The 24,828-nt window shown below is 48.8% G+C and overlaps 1 protein-coding gene across 2 annotated transcripts in view; it reads right to left on the reverse strand.

Moving 5' to 3' along the window:
* ATP13A2 (ATPase cation transporting 13A2) overlaps nt 1–24,828 on the reverse strand; it is a 77,408-nt gene that overhangs the window by 49,046 nt on the left and 3,534 nt on the right. For both annotated transcript variants that reach the window (XM_038376684.2, XM_038376685.2), the window contains exon 2: nt 1,470–1,543. In XM_038376684.2, the coding sequence (XP_038232612.1) occupies nt 1,470–1,543 (74 nt within the window). The remainder of the gene's footprint in view (nt 1–1,469; nt 1,544–24,828) is intronic.

The raw sequence follows: 24,828 nt of genomic DNA on the forward strand, positions 1-24,828 counted from the left end.
CAAATCCCCTGAGATGGGATATTAGATGGATGGGATCTGAGTTACTATAGAAAATTCTTTCCTGAGTATCTGGCTGGTGAATCTTGCCCATATGCTCAGGGTTTAGCTGATTGCCATATTTGGGGTCGGGAAGGAATTTTCCTCCAGGGCAGATTGGAGAGGCCCTGGAGGTTTTTCGTCTTCCTCTGTAGCATGGGGCATGGTTGACTTGAGGGAGGCTTCTCTGCTCCTTGAAGTCTTTGAACCATGATTTAAGGACTTCAATAGCTCAGACATGAGTGAGGTTTTTCATAGGACTCGGTGGGTGAGATTCTGTGGCCTGCGCTGTGCAGGAGGTCGGACTAGATGATCAGAATGGTCCCTTCTGACCTTAGTATCTATGAGTCTATGAATCTAAGAGACAATAGCTAGATAGAGCTCAACCAACAGGGGAGTAAAAGGAAAGAACGAGACAATATTGGTCAGCATGACAGGCAGTGGGCTCTGCACACCAGCTGCCTAACTGAAGTCTTTTGCACAAGCATCACGGCAAAGGAGAGATTTACCGGTGGGCTGGGAGGAGGAGGTCACTTTGCAGATGTTTATGGGGAGCAGCTTTTGAGCCTGAGCGGCAGCCTAGGACAAACCACATAGGTAACGGTCTGAAAATTCAACAAGTGGGCGATTGGAGGCTGGTGCTGTGCGTTGCTCAGAGGTGTGCTCACTCCATCATTAGTGGGATATTGTTTCACTTAAAAAACCATCATCATCATCATTAAAAAAAAAGGAATGCAAAGTATACAGCCCCTCCTGATAAAAGCCTTAAGTCACTAAACTTCCTGGCACTGGTGGATTGAAAACAGGGTTAATCAGAGCAAAGCTCCTTTGGTGGGAAACAAAGATATCCCAGAACCAAGTTTTGGAAACCACTGGCCAGATCCAGTATCCATTGAAGAGAAGGGGAGCCTTGCCATGGACGTCAATGGGCATGAGATCAGGCCTCACGTCCGCTCAGCTAATAGGCTGTTCAAGTGTTGTTAGTGAGGACCCAAGACACCGGTGGAGCGTGGCTGACCATGTGCCTCTACGGGGCATGTTCCACAGGGCATGGTGGGAAGAGGTTGGATAAATCGGGTCGATCGGGTTGACGATGCAGCGCCGGCAGAGTGGACCGAGATAGACGCAGCATCAGAACCGCCCACCAGCCAATCAGATGTTTCCTTTCACAACGCCTATGTCATAACGTCACATGCAGTCCTTTACTGAACACCCTACATGGCACAATGCAGTGGAAAATATTAACGCCTCTGTGCCTGAAACCAGCTCCCTCGAAGAGCTGTACCCCTAATCCTACAGAGAACCCATTGCTGGCCATCCGCTTGCAAATACCCCCTCTCATTTTTGACCTTGCAAATAACCATTGACAGATATTTTCATGATCCGTTCTGAAAATTTCCTTGCATTTCCCCACCCAAAATCCTCCTACGTACCATGCAGGATTTACCAGGGTCGTTCAGGAGCGTCCCGTAGACAGGTGGCTGGTTTCCCAGCAACTTGCTGCTATCTGCGAATGCAAACAGAGGAACACCATGTTACTTGATGGGTTGGTCGTATTTCCCCATTTTCCCAGAATCGGAAAAAGCTCCAGCACACGGAGATGCACGGTGGATCCCGACAGCTGCATTTGGGATTCTGCTAATGGCTTAGAGCAGTGATTCTCAGCCTGTGCCTCCAGAGCCAGCCATGTGAGCGGGCTTGGGAAGCACACAGGTCTGACTGAGGGGAACGGTGACCAAAGGGGGCTCCCCATGGAGGCTGCTAACATGCGAGGCAGACAGCAGTCACAGCAACCAGGGAATAGCTGTGCCAAATAGTTTACAGCCCACAAATGGGTAGAACTGTTCGCTTTGAAGACTTTCACTATCCAATTGGCTGCCTAAGGGTATGTCTACACCGCAACTGGAAAGGGGATTGTAGCACGTTGATCTAACTAGCATGAGTACCAACAGCAGCATACCCTGGGTATGTACGCTGAAGTCAGTGCTAAAGCAGCTTTGCTGCTTTTGTTAATCGAGCCAGGAAGATTAAAGCTAGCTGGGTATGACCCCACATGCTGCAATCCCAACTGATTTACTGTAGACACATCCGATGAAGTGAGCTGTAGCTCACAAAAGCTTATGCTCAGATAAATTTGTTAGTCTCTAAGGTGCCACAAGTCCTCCTTTTCTTTTTGAGAATACAGACTAACACGGCTGCTACTCTGACACCTGGTACTGTATCTGCAATTTGATTGGCGCACCACAACTCCACCACCAGTGCATGTATTAACAAACGTGGAACAAGCAAGAAACTTCAGATGAATCACTGACTTCTTTAAAAAAGGGAAATTAATAAAATCTTTTAAAAACCAACCCCAAACCCACCAAAACAAAAAAAACAAAACCCACAACCCTACTCCAAGCAGTTTTCACCCTGAAAAGGGAGAACTGCCAGAGATTACCCAGTCCACTATTACTATTGAATTTACATAAGAGGTGCTCAGATACTGCGGTGCTGGGCAGCAGTACAAACCCCCAAGACAGAGACATGAAAATCGAACCCCTGACGAATCATAAACAGAATAGCCCTGGGATGTAAGAGAACATCCAGGAATTCATCATCGTGCCATTGGGTCAGCTCTCCTCATGAGCGATACCAACCAGACCCTGACTAGCAACCCAGCATCAGGGCACCGGGGCTTTATTCACTAAGGCTGCAAGGCTACGTACCCCTGCCGTCGGGCAGGAAGGTGATCTAATGTCTATGTGGAAAAGGTAGCAAGAGATGCTGGTTTGGCCGGGCTCCTGGCCTTGCCGAGACCCGCCCAAAGGGGTGTTTCACTTCAAATCCAGCTCTGGAGTCTCCACTCCCACGGCTGCCTCAGCTTTGCCATCAGCAAGTTTCCTTCATTGCAAAGCGTCCCATATCCCAGTGCCTCCCTTGTTTCAGTCATTCACAGCAGCAGGTGGCATTAAACAAGGACTTTTCACAGAGACAAACACACAAACGGCACCGAAAGCAAACACAATGACGACAAAGCTTTTAAAACATTTTTAATCAAGGCTGGATGTTTGCCTAGTTCAAACAGGAATTAAGCTCTCTGGCCCGAGTTCTACAGGAGGTCAGGCTATGATCACAGAGATCTCCTCTGGCTGTAGAAACACCATATAGAACCAGCTATTAGCACAGAGGCGGACAATGGCATTAAAACCTAGTGCAACAGCCAAGTAATCATTAGCATTTCCCTAGCACCTGCCAGACAAAGGATCTTCAAAGAGCTTCTCAGATATCAGGGAATTAAACTCGGGCCCCCGTGAGGTAAGGATGGTGATGATTATGGGGGCCAGCAGTGGGATTCATTTGGCAGAAGCGAGACTCCAGCCTTCGGCCACAAACCCAGCTAACTGAAAAAAGAAAAGGAGTACTTGTGGCACCTTAGAGATTAAGGCATTTATTGGAGCATAAGCTTTCGTGAGCTACAGCTCACTTCATCGGATGCATTCAGTGAAAAATACAGTGGGGAGATTTATATACATAGAGAACATGAAACAATGGTGTTACCATACACACTATAACAAGAGAGTGATCACTTAAGGTGAGCTATTACCAGCAGGAGATGGGGGGGGGAAAGGAGGAGAGAAGAGACCTTTTGTACTGATAATCAAGGTGGGCCATTTCCAGCAGTTGACAAGAATGTCTCAGGAACAGCGGGGAGTGGAGGCGGGGAATAAACATGGGGAAATAGTTTTACTTTGTCTAATGACCCATCCGCTCCCAGTCTCTATTCAAGCCTAAGTTAATTGTATCCAGTTTGCAAATTAATTCCAAATTAGCAGTCTATTGTTGGAGTCTGTTTTTGAAGGTTTTTTTGTTGAAGAATTGCAATTTTTAGGTCTGTAATTGAGTGACCAAAGAGATTGAAGTGTTCTCCAACTGGTTTTTGAATGTTATAATTGTTGACGTCTGATTTGTGTCCATTTATTCTTTTACGTAGAGACTGTCCAGTTTGACCAATGTACCTGGCAGAGGGGCATTGATGGCACATGATGGCATATATCACATTGGTAGATGTGCAGGTGAACGAGCCTCTGATAGTGTGGCTGATGTGATTAGGCCCTGTGATGGTGTCCCCTGAATAGATATGTGGACAGAGTTGGCAACAGGCTTTGTTGCAAGGACAGGTTCCTGGGTTAGTGGTTCTGTCATGTGGTGAGTGGTTGCTGGTGAGTATTTGTTTCAGGTTGGGGGGCTTTCTGTAAGCAAGGACAACCATACACCACACAACAGAACCACTAAGCGAGGAACCTATCCTTGCATCAAAGCATCTGGGGAATGACTGTGTGTGGGCACTAGCGGTTAATAGTGTCTTGTGTGTGTGTGTAACTGAACATTCAGACACAATATACAGCTGCATTTTATACAGTATCTTCTGTGCAAACTGTATCACTAAACACTTTATACAGTTACACAGTCACAAAGAGGAGAGAGAGGGTGTCAAAAGATGTGGAGTGTAGCTGGGGAGTGAAACCATTTTGGAGCCTCGCTGGAGGCAGAGATGGCAGGAGATGCAGTGGAGAAAGCTCTTGCGATGAAAGCACTGAGAACGTGAGGGCAAAGAGGTGGAGGATAGTTCATAGGTGCCTTTTTAAAATTTTTTTTTTTTTTTTTTTTTAAAAGGCCATCTTGACTTGAACCCGGAAACGAATGGGAAGCCAGTGCTGTTTGCATGGAGTTGATGAGCCAACCCCAGCGCAGAAGAGCGGAGGTGTGGACATAGCAAGCGACTGATGGCAGGTCTGCACTACAAAATTCACATCGGCAGGGCATCCGCTGAAGGCGCTCTAAGCCGACTGGAGAGAGCTCTCCTGTCTGCTTAATAACTCCACCTCTGCGAGAGGCAGTGAGTGTGTTGGCGAGAGATGCTCTCCTGTTGACGTAGCGCTGTTTGCACCAGAGGTTAGGTCGGTCTAACGACATCGCTCAGGTGTGTGGATTTTTCACATCCCTCAGCGACGTAGTTATGTAGTATAGACCAGCAGTTCTCAACCAGGGCTCTGCAAGCTGGTTTCAGGGGGCAGTGGGGCCCTGTGCCTGAAGTGTGGAGCCCCAAGCCCTGGTGCCTCCAGGAGCTGAAACCAGGAGCAGAGCCACGGGGATCCCCGAGCCCCGGCGCCTCCCAAGGGGCTGAAGTCCCAAGGCACTCCCCCCAGTCTAAAGCCCTGAGCCCCAGTGGCTCCTGCAGGGCTGAAGCTGGGAGCGGAACTGCAGGGAGCTGTGGGGCTCCCCCTGGGTCTAAAGTCCTGAGCCCTGGTGCTCCTGTGGGGCTGAAGCTCTGAGCTCTCCAACTGCCCAGAGCCCCGAGCCCCCTTCACCTCATGGCTTAAGCCCCAGCCCCCTGCCCGGTAGCTGAAGCCCTGAGCCCTGCTGGGCTAAAGCCCCATGGGGGCCCCCCCACACACACACGGTGGCTGAAGCCAGGAGCCCCAACCCCCCCACTGAGCCCTAGAGTTTTTAATAGTATGTTGGAGGGGTCCTCAGAAAGAAAAAGGTTGAGAACCCCTGGTGTAGACCAAGCTTGAGTGAGAATATTGCCTCCATCTGTGGTTAGAGACAGCCCTGTGCAAACAGAATAGCTACTGAGCATAGAGAGAAAACGTGCAGTGGAAGAGAAATCCTGGCTTAGAAGCCGGTGGTTTCAGCTAACTAGAACTGTTTGGAAAATGCTCTGTATTGTACATGCACGAATCTCCTTGGAAATTTTTCATGGAAGTTTTTTGGTTTCTCAACAAAACCAGACTTGCGTGAGCATGTGTGTATGTATGTGCATTTCCCCTTCTCCTTTTCCTCTCCCCTTTCCTCCCATCACAGAAGGCCTATGAGACTTGCCCAAGGTCCCCCAGGAAGTCAGTGGCACAGCGGGATTGGGAACTCAGGAGCTGGAACCAGCTTTGACAAGAAGAAGATGCCTCGCTAAGAGCATTTCCGCTTAACTACATAACACTGTAAAGCAGTGTCTACAACGCTGTCGTGCTTTCCAGCACCTGTGACCCAGTGACAGAGGAGCACAGCATACAAGCCAACACTGTCAGACCACAAGGATTCAACGGCCGTATCCGCCCTCAAGACGGCACAGTAATGGATTCGGCGTTCTCAGAGCGGCATGAAATCTTTGCACTTGTTCTCGCCTTGTTTACAGCTGCACCAGATCTTCACAGCTCGGCCCAGATTTTCTGAACCAGGCTGGGGCCGGAATGCATGTCGAAGGCATGAAGACACAGCAGCCGTTAATACACTGGTGTCCTCCAGATGTGATCATCCTCTTCCTCCCACTACTTCCCACTGCCTCTTTCACTTAAAAACGAGGAAATCCAGCATGCTATCTTTACAGCTCCTAGAGCAGGGGTGGGCAAAATCACACACTCCACATCGGGGTTGCAAAACAGTATGGAGGGCTGGGTAGGGAAGGCTGTGCCTCCCCAAACAGCCTGGCCCCCGCCCCCTGACTGCTCCCTTTAGAATCCCTGACCCATCCAAACCCCCCAGCTCCTTGTCCCCGACTGCCCCCTCCTGAGACTCCCACTCCTAACTGCCCCCGGGATCCCACCCCCTATACAACACCCCCCACTCCCTGTCCCGACCCCTATCCACACCCCCTTGTCCCCCCTCGACCGCACCCCCTCCCCGAACCCCCAACTCATCCAACCCCCCCTGCTCCTTGTTCTCTGACCGCACCCTCCCAGGAGCCTCCGCCGTTAACCACCATCCCCCAGGACCTAAACCCCATTCAACCCCCCCCCACTCCCTGTCCCCTGGGACCACTTGTCTAACACCCCCACCCCCTTAGCATGCAGGAGCCAGCCACGCCACTGCGCTGCCTGGCAGGAGCAGCAGGCCAGAGCGCTGGCAGTGCAGTGAGCGGAGGCCGCGGGGGAGGGATGACAGCAGGGGAGGGGCCGGGGGGCAAGCCTCCCCAGCTGGGAGCTCAGGGGCTGGGCATGACAGTCCCGCAGGCCGGATGTGGCCCGTGGGCCATACTTTGCCCACCTCTGTCCTAGAGCAACAGCTTTCAGTGGGTAACTAGCATGAGAAAGAACGTAGAATCGTCCAGCTCCCTTTTCCAGCATGGCTGTGGGGCTCTTACAAGGCCCTTTGGGCCTGGAAAGCTGCGGATAGAGTTACCACCCAAGATCGTGAAATTCAACACATGGAGCTAGCGCTGGGACAGTGCTGCGTAAAGGCCAGTATATAGGGAGGCCAGGCTAAAGCCACGTCTACATTACAGAGCCCGTGCTGGCAAAGCCCCTAGTTTAGATGCAGCGTGTGCCAACAGGAGGAGTTTTTCTGTCCGTGTAGGCACATTGCCTCCCCAGACGACATTAGCTAAACTGACAGAAGCACTCTTCTGTTGGCAGAGCTGTGTCTACACTGGGGTTTTGCTGGCAGAGTTGTATTAGCTAGAAGAGTGTGTGATTTTTTTTTTTTCCCAGATTAGCAGCTGTGGTAGTCTGTATTCGCAAAAAAGAAAAAGGAGTACTTGTGGCACCTTAGAGACTAACAAATTTATTTGAGCATAAACTTTTGTGAGCTACAGCTCACTTCATCCGATGCATCCGATGCCACAAGTACAAGTTTTCTTTTTTGATTTTTTTTTGCTGCTTAGACCAGGCTTTAGGCAGCAGCTGTATCAGAGCTGATGCAGGCAAGCAAAGCTGCTACATATACCAGTGCAGATTTCCCCTGCTTGAAATGGGACTAAACTAGGGGTCTACTCTGACTATAGCAGGGGTTGGCACTGGTGCAGCTATAGTGGAGGCTGGTTGCTGCTGGCCATAACCTAGGCAAATCCCCAGGGTTACTAGGGCATGCTGGTTTGTCCCTTTAAGTGTGGGCATGGAGGACAGCTCCCAGGAAGGAGACAGAGTAAAACAAGAGGGGTTGGATCGAAGGACAAGGGAACAAAGTGACAAGGAGCCCAGGTGACGGACAGACAGCACCAGGTAGCTGGAGTGGCGGCAGCCACAGATCGATCTCAGACAGAGGCTGGATTTGATGTCCTCAGACTCCTGTAGTGTCAAGTGCAGTAACCCAACAACCCAGCTGCGAGCCACAGAGCGATGCTGGTGCAGCGGCTCTGTCAGGGAAGGGGCAGCCGTGACCTGCTCTCTGCTGAACACGCTGATGGCTTTCAAACCCATCCCACCCATACCAGTGGACATTTGCAAAAAGCGAGCCATCAGGGTGCTCCCTGAAGACACACCTGCTGCCAGCTGTTTGCTCATTGTGTTCACACAAACCCAGACAGCATTGGCAGCTGTGAGGGGAAAAGGGTGTTTCAAGGGAGAGGATGTTCTGTTGTATTTTTGAAGTGGAAACCATCTCCCAAATAGGTCCCATGTTTATACCATGTGCATGTCCGTGTGCCCCCTCCCTTCTCTTTGCATGAAAAGCGCAATGCAGCTCTTACTCTGTTCATTTGGTGTTTAGCAGGCTGAGCAGTTTGGAGGGAGATTTCCCCCCCTCGCCTGGCTTTAAGACCCACCTTTAAATAAAGCATGTGGGGAGGCCGCGATGCAGCAGCCTTGAACTCTAGCTTCCTTGTTTAGCTACACAGCATGGCCCTCAGAGAGGCACTTTCCCCTTTTGTATCCAGGACAGACGAATACACCTTGAAGATAGAATGAAAGTTGGGTGATGGCGACCTGATCAATTTCACTCTTCAGTGTGGGAGGTTGCAGATTCTCGAGCAGGCTCAGAAAGAGGCAGAAGGGAAAGCCGAAAGCATCCTTGAGCTTACACAGGTGCAAAATCTCATTTGTTGTATTGCACTTGGGTCTTTGGCGCATTAGCAGATTGAGACCCAGTTTGAGGGGAAGGCTGATAAAACTGAAAGGGAACTAAAGGGCCAGACTCTGATAGACAGAATCGTACCTTGCTCCGAAAGCAGCTTGATTTCAGGTGAACTATTCGGGGAGGATGGTGCTATTCAGCATGAGAAAGGAGATCAGAAAATGGCCCTAAGGGTATGTCTACCCTCCAGCTGGGGGCCAGCCTCCCAGCCCAGGTAGACAGACTCACACTGGCTCAGGTTTAGGGCTTAACGTGGCAGCACCAAGATACTCACCAGCAACCACACACCACACAACAGAACCACTAACCCAGGAACCTATCCTTGCAACAAAGCCCGTTGCCAACTCTGTCCACATATCTATTCAGGGGATACCATCATAGGGCCTAATCACATCAGCCACACTATCAGAGGCTCGTTCACCTGCGCATCTACCAATGTGATATATGCCATCATGTGCCAGCAATGCCCCCCTGCCATGTACATTGGCCAAACTGGACAGTCTCTACGTAAAAGAATGAATGGACACAAATCAGACGTCAAGAATTATAACATTCAAAAACCAGTTGGAGAACACTTCAATCTCTCTGGTCACTCGATTACAGACCTAAGAGTGGCTATCCTTCAACAAAAAAGCTTCAAAAACAGACTCCAACGACAGACTGCTGAAATGGAATTAATTTGCAAACTGGATACAATTAATTTAGGCTTGAATAGAGACTGGGAATGGATGAGTCATTAAACAAAGTAAAACTATTTCCCCATGGTATTTCTCCCTCCCACCCCCACCCCCCCCACTGTTCCTCTGATATTCTTGTTAACTGCTGGAATTAGCCTACCTTGCTTGTCACCCTGAAAGGTTTTCCTCCTTTCCCCCCCCTGCTGCTAGTGATGGCTTATCTTAAGTGATCACTCCTTACAGTAAAAAGAAAAGGAGTACTTGTGGCACCTTAGAGACTAACAAATTTATTAGAGTATAAGCTTTCGTGAGCTACAGCTCGCTTCATCCGATGCATTTGGTGGAAAAAACAGAGGAGAGATTTATATACACACACACAGAGAACATTAATGACAAGAATTTTAGCTATAAGTTGGGGACGCATCAATTAGAAGTAACGGAAGAGGAGAAGGACCTTGGAGTATTGGTTGATCATAGGATGACTATGAGCTGCCAATGTGATATGGCTGTGAAAAAAGCTAATGCGGTTTTGGGATGCATCAGGAGAGGCATTTCCAGTAGGGATAAGGAGGTTTTAGTACCGTTATACAAGGCACTGGTGAGACCTCACCTAGAATACTGTGTGCAGTTCTGGTCTCCCATGTTTAAAAAGGATGAATTCAAACTGGAGCAGGTACAGAGAAGGGCTACTAGGATGATCCGAGGAATGGAAAACTGGTCTTATGAAAGGAGACTTAAGGAGCTTGGCTTGTTTAGCCTAACTAAAAGAAGGTTGAGGGGAGATATGATTGCTCTCTATAAATATATCAGAGGGATAAATACAGGAGAGGGAGAGGAATTATTTCAGCTCAGCACCAATGTGGACACAAGAACAAATGGGTATAAACTGGCCACCAGGAAGTTTAGACTTGAAATCAGACGAAGGTTTTTAACCATCAGAGGAGTGAAGTTTTGGAATAGCCTTCCAAGGGAAGCAGTGGGGGCAAAAGATCTATCTGGTTTTAAGATTCTACTCAATAAGTTTATGGAGGAGATGGTATGATGGGATAATGGGATTTTGGTAAGTAATTGATCTTTAAATATTCAGGGTAAATAGGCCAAATCCCCTGAGATGGGATATTGGATGGATGGGATCTGAGTTACTATAGAAAATTCTTTCCTGGGTATCTGGCTGGTGAATCTTGCCCATATGCTCAGGGTTTAGCTGATCGACATATTTGGGGTCGGGAAGGAATTTTCCTCCAGGGCAGATTGGAGAGGCCCTGGAGGTTTTTCGCCTTCCTCTGTAGCATGGGGCATGGTTGACTTGAGGGAGGCTTCTCTGCTCCTTGAAGTCTTTGAACCATGATTTAAGGACTTCAATAGCTCAGACATGGGTGAGGTTTTTCATAGGAGTGGGTGGGTGAGATTCTGTGGCCTGCGCTGTGCAGGAGGTCGGACTAGATGATCAGAATGGTCCCTTCTGAACTTAGTATCTATGAATCTATGAATCTATGAAACAATGATAAACCCATTGTTTCATGTTCTCTGTGTGTGTATATAAATCTCTCCTCTGTTTTTTCCACCAAATGCATCCGATGAAGTGAGCTGTAGCTCACGAAAGCTTATGCTCTAATAAATTTGTTAGTCTCTAAGGTGCCACAAGTACTCCTTTTCTTTTTGCGAATACAGACTAACACGGCTGCTACTCTGAAACCAGCACCAAGATAAGGACAGTTTAGCATCTCAAAGATGACAAGGGGATCTGAGTCATGCAGCCCACATCCCTGTCAGTGGCGGCCATGCAGCTAAATCCACTGGTCAGCTTTGCAAAAAGAAAAGGAGTACTTGTACAAATTTTAGTCTCTAAGATGCCACAAGTACTCCTTTTCTTTTTGCGAATACAGACTAACACGGCTGCTACTCTGAAAACTGGTCAGCTTTGATTACGGACACAGATCTTCCAAGGGAGAGGGTGTTCTGTTTAATAGCTGAAGTGGAACCGTCTCATCAATAGGTCCCACATTTATACTGCGTGTACATCCCTGTGCCCTTCTCTCTGCATGAACAGCAAAGGGGTGTCGCAGCCAATTGCAATCAGGCGTCGCAGATCCCATTGCGAGAAAGTCTGTTCTAAGGGAGCTTACAACTGAAGGCTTGTCTACGCTTACATTTTTACAGCGCTCCAACTTGCTGGCTATGGGGTATGAAAAAAAAATCACCCCCTGAGCCCAGCATGTCTGAGCGCTTTAAAGTGCTATTGCGGACAGGCTCTGAGCACACGGCGCTATTCCCCTCGTGGAGGTGGATCATCAGGAGTGCTCTCTCCCAGCGCTCGTGCGTGACCACACTCTCACTTCAAAGCGAATTCAAAGAATTTTAAAATTCAGAGGGGCAGCTGCTATAAATCTGACAACAGAGCTCAGCTCCCATTTACGCACCACCACAAGTGGCTAGATTTTCTGAAGAGCCCAGGGCGCTGGGTGCACATTAGGTGCTGGGCATGCTTGAAGATCCAGCCCCAGTTGTGGGTGCTGACCACTTGGAAATCTGGCCCTGAGCTCTTTGATAATATCTGGCCTCCCAAGGGGAAGCTAGCTGATCGCTTTCTCCACTCACCCAACCTGGTTCGGTTTGTTCCACATTCCTGTTTGACTACGAACATTTCCTGCTGGCTATGTCACCAATTCACAGGGAACAAGTCTGAGCAACCGTTTCATCAAATAAAGTCAAACTTCACAGGCAGGACTCCAGAAAATTTGTGAAAAGCATGGGAGAGAGCTGGGTTAACTGCATGCTCCAGATCTATTAGTTATCAACCAAACGCCATGGAACGAGCAGTCTGCCATACATGCATTTTTGGCAGGTCAGCTATGCATATAAGTTGGGTGAACACAAGGTTGAAACCATCTGTCTTGGATGGTTTAGACAACAAATCCTGCATCTTGACAGGGGGTTAGACTGGATGACCCTTGCGGTCCCTTCTAACCCTTTGGTTCTATGATTGTATTCTGAAAACCTAAGATCAACAGAAAAACATTGTTGTAATTTAAAAAAGGGGGGGGGGGAGAGAAAGGGATTGTTTTAAACACAAGCCTTCCCTAGCTGTCTTTGCAACCCAAATATTGCAGCTAATGCATGTGAAATCGCAAATGAAATTAACTAGAAACTGACCACCCAAAGGAATGTGGAAGTGAATAATTTGCTTTCTGTACCTCTCCATATAAACAGCAAGGAGAACATTAGCATTTTAAAACGTCTTTTCCTTTTAAAAAGATGGTGTTGGCAAGATAAGGAGCTTTGTTTCAGTATCTGACCGGGTCCCTTTAGGCCTTCCATTTCAACAGACCTGAGAAATCCAGGCTTCAAAAGCCCACAGCCAGATGCTTTTTATTTGGCTGCATCTCTAAAGTAACAGCGCTTCAAGCCACTGCGATCTGGTAAACCTGCACACCTGCATTTTTATCTCCCCCTCTCACACCAGCTGCCTTCCAATAAGTGCATTGTAGAGGGGATTTCCTGGCTGCTTACCTGTTTCAAAGCAGGTGGTGATTCCCCCCTTTCCAAGGTATTTCCTGTTCTCTTGCAGCTAAATCACAGCCTTGCCTTACATGGACACTGCTGTAGGACAGGTAACATTCAGGGTGGGGTGGGGAGGAGGAAGGGGGGTGGGCATTAACTATGCTCCACCTCAAGAGGCCTGCACTACCAGTATGAAACAAAGCAACCACACCTACTGCCCAAACACAGCCCAAGGGGGGGGAGGGGGAGGGAATTCTCACCCCCCCTCCACCCTTGCAAGTCATTTGTGTTCACAGAACCATGTAATAATGGCTGTGGATAATAATCTAATAATAAGAGCTTCTTTGTTAGCCACAGCCAGGGGAGCACAGGACAATGGAGAGAGATTGACAGCCTGCCTAATGACAGCCTTGGCAAGGAGAGAAAGCAGGGAGGCCCAAGGCTCTTTAATTTCAAAGGTGTGAGGCCCACAGGGAAGCTGTGAAGTGCCCCCTCCATTGTGCTGTCAGCTGTGCATGTGCAGAAGTTTGTCCAGCACCTATTCCCTACCTAGGCACAGATTTCAGGATAGAAATCTGACCCTTACAGAAGAGACCTAGCGCATCTCGCTGCCAAAGGGGGATCGTTCACTACAATGGGACTGCCTAGGAAGGAGCGCTGAAGAAAGGTCAGAGTGGATCACCAGCTACATATGAGTAAAGAGCAAAACACTGTTGCAAAAAAGGAAACATTTGGGATGTATTAACAGGAGCATAGACACTGACTTCCCTGCTACCTGGGGGGTGCTCGACTCTTCCCTCCGTCCCAGGCCCCACCCCCACTTCACCCCTTTCAAGCCCCCCCCCCGCCCCTGCTCCACCCCCTCCCCGCCTCTTTCCACCCTCCCTCGCAGGCCGTTTGCAGACCGGAGGCACTGAGAGGAAGGGGGAGGAATGATCAGTAGGGCTGCAGGGGGAGGAGAGGCGCTGGGGGGAGGGCGCAGAAGGGGGGAGCTTGGCTGCTGGTGGGTGCTAAGCATCCCCTAATTTTTCTCCATGGGTGCTCCAACACCCAGAGTCGGCCCCTATGAGCAGGAGTGTTGTAAACAAGACACGAGAAGTAAATCTTCTGCTCTACTCTGCACTGATTAGGCCTCAGCTGGAGCACTGTGTCAAATTCTGGGCTCCACATTTCAGGAAAGAGGTGGACAAATTGGAGAAAGTCCAGAGAAGAGCAACAAAAATGAGAAAGGTCTAGAAAACATGAGCAATGAGGGACAATTGAAAAAACTGGGTTTGTTTAGTCTGGAAAAAAGAAGGCTGAGAGGGGACAGGAGGACAGTTTTCAAGTATATAAAAGGTTGTTACAAGGAGGAGGGAGAAAAATTGTTCTCATTAACTCTGAGGCTAGGACAAGAAGCAATGGGCTTAAATTGCAGCAAGGGCGGTTTAGGTTGGACATTAGGAAAAACTTCCTAACTGTCAGGGTGGTGAAGCACTGGAACAAATTGCCTAGGGAGGTTGTGGAATCTCCATCATTGGAGATTTTTAAGAGCAGGTCAGACAAACACCTGCCAGGGATGGTAGAATACTTAATCCTGTCATGAGTGCAGGGGACTGGACTAAAAGACCTCACAAAGACCCTTCCAGTCCTACGATTCGATGAATACAGGGAAAATGCATTAAAAACCCTACCTTTATTAAGTGACTAACTGCCCTAAGCATCAGATTCCCTCTTGAACTAGTTCTTCCTGATAGTGTGCAGGAGTGACCACGCCTTGTGACCTCCCTGTGGGCTTGCTTTTCTGCAGTTATAAGGATATTCTTTCTGCAAAACCGGTTTCCTGAATGGAGCTGGTTTTGTCACCTGTAGAACCAATGCACAGACCTGAGCTGGTAGCCGAAGTAGGCTGTTATCCGCTATGTGGGCCCACTGCTAGGGAGAGATGGATCACACGCCATGCAAATTGTTACATGTGCAAGGTCGCCAGTGTCCAAACTGTGGGCCCAGCCTTGTGCACACTGCTAAGGGATGAGTCAGTAGGGCAAATTCCCAGTGGCTGGCACTAAACCCAGGAATCAGAGTAGCAGCCGTGTTAGTCTGTATTCGCAAAAAGAAAAGGAGTACTTGTGTCATTCATGCATCCGATGAAGGGAGCCGTAGCTCACGAAAGCTTATGCTCAAATAAACTTGTTAGTCTCTAAGGTGCCACAAGTACTCCTTTTCTTTTTAAACCCAGGAAGCATTTGCAGGGGCTTGCCTCAGGGTTTGTATCCACTGACTCGTGATTTTGCACTTCCCTAGGAGAGGCTGCTGCTGCTGTAGCTGGGAACAAAACTGGGTGCACTCTGGTTGCTTAGTGCAGTGAAATGCAAGTATCCCAAGCGGTCAAATGACAGCATCTCTTTTACAAAGACTCCGCTGGAGAGAATAAATCCATTCAAGATCATGAGATGCTCAGATTCTATGGCAATGGAGGCTGCATGGGACCTAAAATAGATTAGGGACATTAAAACACAGAGGGGGAAGGGACGGTCAGCTGGGAACAGAATCCAGATCTCGCCACTCCCAGTGCCAGGCTCTAAACACAAGATTAGCCTTTAGGCTCTGGCATCCCCCTCCTCCACATGTGGGCGTTCCAGTTAAATGGGTTTTAAAGCACCCTAATTTAAAATAAGGGTCACCCTTTTTTTTTTTTTTTTAAGACATTAACTCTCAAGCCCCCTCTCCTCTCCCAATCCATGCCAGAGGATCTTCGCTCAGTGGGAAGTCCTTCGGGCAGCACCAGTACCTGAGATTGCACCTGCTGCCATGTGATCACCTAGAGTTAAGTATCCCAAGGGGAACGACTCTGTTTCCATTTGTTGCTGGAGAAGATGGCGAGAGCCAGGGGTAGGCGGGAGACGCCAGATGCACCCAGCGCTTGTTTTTTAAGAGAGAATGTAAAGGGCTGGGCTTGCTATCAGCAGCCCTTGTTTGTGGGAGGCCATACAAAATGCAGCATTGTCGGGATGACTGACGCACCAGCGGCACCCCCAGCACAAAGGGAACACAGGGTACGAGAGCTACCGGGATGAATCAAGCGCAAATTTCAGCTGGAGGGTGTGCAGCCACCCCCTTAGGTTAGAAATGCTCATTGTTCTAGAAGTTAGGCGTGGTCAGATTGTTTTTATGAAGCAAGCATTTTCGGGTGTCCGCGATTCGGTAGCCCCATGCCCTGTGTGCAGAGAGAGAGATGGAAAATCAGGGTGCAGTGGGAATGGGGGGAGAAAGGGAGAGATACATGAATGCATGAGAGAGATCAGGCTCTCCTCCAGTGGCACATTCACAAGCAATGAAACTTACCAGAAACTCTTCCTTAGCATAGCTGGAAGGCCTGTGTTTCGGAGTCAAAGGAACAAGGAGGAAAGGGGGGCTGTGGGATTACAGCACCAGACCTGGAGGGGGGAGGGATGCAAGATCTGGGTTTGGGTCCTGTCTCTGCCACCGAGTTCCCGTGTGACCTCCGGCAAGTCACCAAGGGCCAAATTTTTAAAGATATGGAGGCACCTAATGCCCATGGAAATCAATGGGAATTAGGCACCTAATACCTTTAAAAACCTGGCCACTACACTCCCCATGAGTTGGCTTCACCATCTCTAAAATGGGATAATAAAACTCCCATCTCACGCAGGGGGTGCTGAAAGAATAAAACTCATGGCTGGCGAGGAGCTTAGACACTCATGTGGGGCCTGTAATTTCCAGCAGCACTTCAGCGGGCAGGGGGGTGGGGGGGGGAAAAGAGATATTCCTCTACCAGCAGGCGTGTCAATTTCAGCTTTGTTCCTAGCTGCTTCCTAGCTACATTTGTACGCCTTGTCTGGAATCATAATATGGGAACATCTTACAGACACGAATGTTTACTTCCCAGGTGGGGCTAGTGAACAGATCTTTGCGCTAGCAGGAAGTTCATAAAACCCAAACATTCACTCATTTGAAAACCTAACCAAGGCAGGAGCAGAGATAAAAAGCAAGTAAGTTATTTCAGCACATTCCCTTCTCCTTATCAGGTAAGGAACAGTCCAAAGAAGACAGCTGGGGCCAATATGGGCCACCCAGCAAATGTTTAACTCTCCCTTTCTCTGTTTGTCTGACTTAAAATGGAATTTAGTGTTCCTGTCCTCCGTGGGTGGAGGGATAAACTGACCGCCACTGACAATCGTTTGGAGATAGTAATGGTGCAATCTGCCCAGCGCAAGGGGCAGTATGCAGCTGGACGGACCCAGGAGCAAGGCCCAAATTGTGACTCTCGGTCACAGGACTGTCAGCTCTTTGGGGCAGGCAGCATTGTTCTGTTCTGTGCTTGTACAGTGCCTAGCACAACGGGGGCCTGCCCTATGGCTAGTGCTCCTAGGCCCCACTGCAATACAAATAATAATTCCATGTCTGCTTTCCACTTGCTCTGGAGTGGGGGATACTAAGCCACGTCCCTCCTTTCCCCCGCACTGCTCATGTCCCGTTCCACACCAGCTCTGCCGCAGGGACTGCAATGTGGAGTAGGCGGAGCGAAGGCTTTACCCACTCATTGCTCCAGTGCAGGGTGTAGCCCACTTTCCCTATCCACTTTGTAACCCCCAGCATGGGCAGCCTGCATGGAGAGCAAAGAGGTTCTTTTGCTCCCCTCTCATTCCTTTTCGTGGGTCACATAGCACGAGCCCTCTGATTACAATCAAGTCCTTTCAACCTGGTTGCTGAGGTTCGGCAGAGACTTTAACTTCCACTTGTGGGAAGGGAGAGACCTTGGTTTAAAGGGCCAGAGAAGCCAAAATTCCCCGTCTGTTTCAGCAGAAGGGTGCCCTCTACTGGGCAGCTTGGTCTATGAAAAAAGCCTACGCCGTGTATTACTCAATGAGCACCCTATGTTGCGGATGCTCCTGAGATAACGACAGTGGGGAATTTTTGTAAGAATCCCCTAGTGCGGACAAGGCTTAAAACACCACCTTAGCTACGCTGGTTAGTTCCCCCTTGCTGCGCAGACACGACTTTAAACCCTGTCCCTGAACGGCGCCAAAGCCTTGGGCAGAATAAGAAAACAATAGGACTTGGGTGCCTAATTCCCTTACATTCCTTTGGAAATCCCAGCTGTCCTGGCCCAGCTGTCCTGTTCAGCACCCAACTCTACCAATAAAACAGGACCACATTTTCTCACCCCAATCGTAGTGCAGATCCTTACAATAAAGGACAGCATGTCGGGGTCTTAAGGAGACTAGGCCCCCATCATGCCTCCAGACTTGGTGTAGTTGCACTGCCAGCCTAGTGCCACTGGATTAGAGAGGATCAGAGCATCACCCGCTACTCATTACAGCTGCAGGAGCTTAACGCTATTGAGCCAGACTCATCCCCATCCGGGATGAATGGCTCTTTAGATAACCTCGTCACCAACCAGGGTCAGGCCACGCCCGAGAGAAAAACTCCCCTCAAGTAAGCGCTACGATATAACCGCTACGATATAACCGCATTTGCTCCAACCCCTCAGACAGAGACAAACACCTACAAGATCTCTATCATGCATTCCTACAACTACAATACCCACCTGCTGAAGTGAAGAAACAGATTGACAGAGCCAGAAGAGTACCCAGAAGTCACCTACTACAGGACAGGCCCAACAAAGAAAACAACAGAACGCCACTAGCCATCACCTTCAGCCCCCAACTAAAACCTCTCCAACGCATCATCAAGGATCTACAACCTATCCTGAAGGACGAGCCATCGCTCTCTCAGATCTTGGGAGACAGACCAGTCCTTGCTTACAGACAGCCCCCCAATCTGAAGCAAATACTCACCAGCAACCACACACCACACAACAGAACCACTAACCCAGGAACCTATCCTTGCAACAAAGCCCGTTGCCAACTCTGTCCACATATCTATTCAGGGGATACCATCATAGGGCCTAATCACATCAGCCACACTATCAGAGGCTCGTTCACCTGCGCATCTACCAATGTGATATATGCCATCATGTGCCAGCAATGCCCCTCTGCCATGTACATTGGCCAAACTGGACAGTCTCTACGTAAAAGAATGAATGGACACAAATCAGACGTCAAGAATTATAACATTCAAAAACCAGTTGGAGAACACTTCAATCTCTCTGGTCACTCGATCACAGACCTAAGAGTGGCTATACTTCAACAAAAAAGCTTCAAAAACAGACTCCAACGAGAGACTGCTGAATTGGAATTAATTTGCAAACTGGATACAATTAACTTAGGCTTGAATAGAGACTGGGAATGGATGAGTCATTACACAAAGTAAAACTATTTCCCCATGGTATTTCTCCCTCCCACCCCACCCCCCACTGTTCCTCTGATATTCTTGTTAACTGCTGGAATTAGCCTACCTGCTTGTCACCATGAAAGGTTTTCCTCCTTCCCCCCCCCCCCCCCCTGTTGGTGATGGCTTATCTTAAGTGATCACTCTCCTTACAGTGTGTATGATAAACCCATTGTTTCATGTTCTCTGTGTGTGTGTATATAAATCTCTCCTCTGTTTTTTCCACCAAATGCATCCGATGAAGTGAGCTGTAGCTCACGAAAGCTTATGCTCTAATAAATTTGTTAGTCTCTAAGGTGCCACAAGTACTCCTTTTCTTTTCTCAAGTTAATTAGTGCATGAGACAAGTGTGAAAAGTTTAACTCTGCAAGTTCTGGACTCCGGATTCCTGGGCAGGGGGCACTTTAAAGCAGACGGCCCACTGCTAGGCAAAGGGAAGTGTTGAGTTAACACCACCAGAACCTAGAGCCCTCCACCTAGATCAACATGCCCAAACCTCTGGCTGTGGGCCTTAGTTAGGTACAGGCAAGACAAGGACAAGGCATCAGCTGATCACAGCAAAGGCTCAGATAATGATGGAAGCAGCGGAGTGGCTAGGGTCCGATTCCACATCGCCAAGGATTCTGAAGGCTCCAGAGGCACTTTGCAGGAACCTCCCCGACAGATGTTTCACAAGCAAATGAGCCTCAGACAAGGATCACTGAGGAAATTTAGATTCTTTGGAAGGAATAACTGGTTAGGCGTCACTTGGACCCGGACCCAAGGAAATGCACATCTGCCAGCCTCAAGAATAGCTGCGGACGGAGCCGGCACTTTAACAGAAGCAGCTGCTGTTACTTAGGGATGTTTCACAAACATCCCACAGTATTGCGGGAAACCCCAGGCAGCTATGCACGCATGTGACCTTCTGCCTGTAACTTACTTCCCTTTTGCTCTCCCATTAAGGACTGAGCAGGAGAACGGATGGAGCGCAGCTGAGAAACCGTTCTGCCTTGGTCAATACTGGGAACTCGGGACGCTACAAAGCTGGGTTGTTTTTTTTTTTTTAAAGCCTTCCTTAAAAATAAACTGGGGTCATTTTGTTTGCTGATCTCACGGTTTCCATGTAGCATGGCCTGCAAAATGGCTGCCACAGAGGGGAGCGTGACTGCAGGGCCGCATGGGGTGCTGGATCCGGAGAACCCACTTCTGGGCAGCTTAGTTCTCGGGCTTCTTTCTTGTTCTTCCACAACGTGCCCAAAGGTGGGCTGGGGCTAAGGCAGGCGCACCTGGGCGCGGGTCAGCCGGGCAGGTCAAGCGGTAGCCGGGCGGGTCAGGCACACGGGAGGTGCGATTGCCCATTAGAGGAGGGGCAATGGGCAGGGCTGGCACGCAAGAGGCAGTTCGGGTCATGTTTAGGGTGGGAGTTGCAGGGTTACTGGGCAAGGGAAGTCCCAACAGAGCATGCCCACGACCCCGCTTCTCACACTCCTAGGGCTGGGCTTGGCCCTGGGGCTTTCCAAGGGCAACGGAGCACCCAGCTCGAGAAAGAGCTGCCTCTTCTCATAAGCAGAGCAGGGACGGAGAACGCCTGCGTGGTTAAAGCCCCAGGGCTGCAAATCAAGAGATCGGGGCTCTGTTCCCAGCTCTAAACACAAGCTTGCTGCCTGACCTTTCATGACACTGAGGCACAGAGAGATATCCCTATTTTACAGAAGGGGGGAGGGTAATAATTGCCTTGGGGGTGGGAGGCTTTAATTCATGCATGTTTGAAAAGTGCTTGGAGATCCTCAGAGGCAGGGGGATAGGAAGGGTTGTTCAAAACAGAAGTACTGGGTTAGGTGGCACAGCAAGACAGGGGGCTGGTGGCACGGCCTTAAAGACCATTTCTCTCCTGCTGAGCAAGTCAGATAATCTTGTCTATTTGCAAGATCCAAACCCCAAGATGCTGCTCTATCATGTCAGCTCACAGCTGGAACATGGCCTGGTTTTAACCAGCAACGTACATTGTGGGAGAAAGGGAGGAATATCTTAACCAGCTAAAAGTAAAGGGGAAGTTTAGGTACCACCCAGAATGCAGTAACCAGAGATGCAATTCAGCCAATTCTTGAGAGGAGAGGGCTATGGGATCTCACACAAACACAGTGGTTGGGACCTTGTTTATGCATTATCCCACAGATGTCCTACAGCAGAGCGCACCAGCCCTGCACTGAGGCACTGGCTCAGTACTGATTCAGAGGTAAGAGCGCCCCCTTCTGAATCAACACCACCATTACCTGCAGGGCAGGCCTGAACGTTACTCTCCCCCTCTGCAACAGATCTGGGGGCTACTGCATAGGCTCAAGGCAGGACCCATGTGTATTTCATTCCTTTGTGCTCCAGAATCTCAACTCTCACCCTTATGGCGAAAAGAAAACCTGAAAACACGAACCAAGCATATCTGACGCAAGAGTCTGCAGAGAGCTTGAAACAATAGCTTCAAGAGGCAAGTACGGCCCCGTGCATCTCCACAATCGGTTTCATTGTTCCAGTGGAACGTGGCCGTCTTGGTTCCAGAGTCAGAGCATTGGCCAAACCCAAGCGAGGTCTTTGGCTATTAGGACAAAGACCCTGACTTGGGGTGGGGGAAAATGAATTCACAGCACAGTTAACCAGATCTGCTGAGCTTTGTAGCAGTTCAAGCTTTTCCCAGGCCATTTGGCTTCACTCTTAGATACAGAAAGCTACAGCACTTGAGCCGGAGGTCAAAATTAACCACACTGTTTATAACACATACATTTGGAAAGAACTCAAGGACAAAGACGTTGCGTGAGCAGTTTCCTTTCATCCCCGTGGCCCAGCTACATCTATGCATCTGCTGCTGAAAGAAGACACCTGCCCGTCTTGTCGTACGTCACACAGCCATCCGTTCAAATAGAAGGACGTCAAGACCAGGACTGCGATCCTGTATCTGAGCCATGCAGGAACCAGTCGCTTCCTCCCTCTAAAATGGACTCAATGGCCTTGTCTACACTAGGGAAAGTGAGGGGGTTTGCACCATGATTGGTCTCATGCTGTAGAATCTTAGTGTAAACAGGGCAAGTTGGAGTTATTCCTCAGTTTGGCTGGTTGAGCTGAAACCTAGGCTCTCCCTCGGTTTCACCAGCCCTTTCCCACAAGACCTTTCACAAGACCTTTCCCATTTCCATTAGAATGATACAGTATGTTCTAGTTATGTAAGGGAGAAAGCACCCATCACCATAGGATATGTGTGCCTCATTCTTTAATACATTTGTTCTCACTCCAATCCCATGAGGCAAGGCACAGTTATCCCCATTGCACAGATGGGGAACTGAGCCACAAAGAGACTAAGTGACTTGCCCAAGGTCACCCAGAGAGTTTATGGCAGATCAGGGACTCGAATCGAGGTCTCCCAAATTCTACCCTAACCGCTGGACCAGGGGCTAGAGATTGTGCTGACATGTTCCCTACTGCAGATGTTCCAAGTAACACCCAGGCAGGATCACAAGAAGAGGACCAAGCTCAACTCCAGGCTACAGCCAAGATTTCCAAGACTAAGAATTCTGGATCTCAAGTTTAGACACCGTGAAGGAGGCCTGGATTTTCAGAACGTGCTGATCCCTGCTTGCAACCCAAAGCGCCCTGTATCCACACCCTATACACCATTGTGATAGTCTTCATACAAAATATAACTTGTGAGGTCTCATTTGAAAGCTACCACCACCGTGGTCAATGAGATCACGGTGAAATGCATAGGTAGCAACATTATATGTGAAGTTATAAATTCCCCCGTAGGACGTTACTTGTCTAAAACCAGGCAGCCCTGTCTAGGCAAAGTTGTAAAACATGCCCAGCCTAAACAAAGGAATGAGTGTTTACGTCAGTTTATATCTATGTAGAGAACAGGGCCATCACCATCACGGCAGCTGAGGGGCGGGGGAGAAGGCAGGAAACTGAAGAATTTGCATTTCAGCAAACACAGGTGGGGGAAAAGAGCAGGGAGGCTTCTTCCCTACCAGACTCCGTGTCGCCTCTCTCACGGTTTGAATGAACTTGACCATGGGGGCATCGTTCAAAAAAACCCATTTCAAAGAATCAATGACCTATAAAAGAAAGGGGAAAAGAACGCCAAGTTCTTTCTTTTACCTAAGAAGCCAAAGGAAACAGCATCTTTGGGCCTTTGGAAGAGATCCCGACCAAGGAGGGATTCACACCGTCTGGCAGGAAGACCGTGGGTGAGACAAGCCATCTTGGACAAAGCACTGAACCAAAGCTTGTTAGACTGAAGTTTTATATGTGTGATTTCACTTTCATTTGCCGGTAACCATTTCTAACTTTCTATCTTATCCGTGAACTCAAATAATAATGTCGACTTAACAAATGAATGTCAGCTCCCAGCTGGTGTGACAACCTCCTTAAAGTTTTGTCTCCTTAAAGGAATAAATGGATATTCTTAGCCCGCTGAACTAAGCAGGGGGGCTGGGAGTTGCCAAGCACAAGGGTTTGGGCAAGTTCAGGGGGGAGGAGGGTGTTGGGGTCACCAGCTAAGGCTGGTAAAGACAACGTGTCTGTGATAACTGCTGTCAAGCTGTTGGATTCAGCACGGAGGAGTCAGAGCTGTACCGCTTACAGAACATGAAGTGAATGCTGGTTGTTAGTTATTGGCCCCTCTTGCATTAGAAATGGCACAAATTTAGATTTATCTAATGTGTCGTGGATTTTACCCACGTCATAAAAGCCATCACACCATTTGGCATCACTAGCACCTGCAGAACTGGGCCCTGCAGCTGAGCACTGAGATGCACTGGTCAAGCACCACCTGGGAAGTTTATACAGGACCTGTCATTAGTAAGGTCCCTACCAATGCTATCAGCTCCCCTCTTTCCCAGGAGCAGCAAATTCATCCCAATCACTTGCAACACACATTCCTTTACTCACCAGAGTCTGGACTGGATTAATGTAATTGTGGGGAACCTTCAGGATCTCACCAGTAAGTAGCAGTTTATTCACTCAAAGTGCATTTGACTGGCTCATTTAGAACAACAGAAAGACAAATCCACGCTCACAGTGTCCCTTTCTTATAACAATATTAATGCACATAGTCTATTACCATACAGGCTACAAACATCTATGCAAATCATTTACCTTCTCACATCCTTGTTCTGATATGCCATGTGGAAGCTAAGAACTGAAACCCATTATGAAGTAGAGAAGTAGTACATTACAAGATTTCAGTTCTGCCAAAGTCAGTTGGTATAGGGAGTGGGGTGGCGGGCGGAACCCAAGAATAACCCTGACCAACCGTTTACTATGCAGCACATTAAACTTCTCTAAAGGGAACTTTACATTCATTATTGGTTTTGATTCCTCTTGCAAGGAGGAAATTCTGACTGAGATTCATGACCGCCAGGTAGGAGTTTTTGCAGAATAGTTCATTCAGTCTGACCCTGGGTACCAGCTTCGCTTTGGGCAGGAACCCTGTTTTATGTATGTTTATGTAAAACGGAGAGGA

Source organism: Dermochelys coriacea, chromosome 18, assembly GCF_009764565.3.
Source record: "Dermochelys coriacea isolate rDerCor1 chromosome 18, rDerCor1.pri.v4, whole genome shotgun sequence".
Classification (NCBI taxonomy): Eukaryota; Metazoa; Chordata; order Testudines; family Dermochelyidae; genus Dermochelys; species Dermochelys coriacea.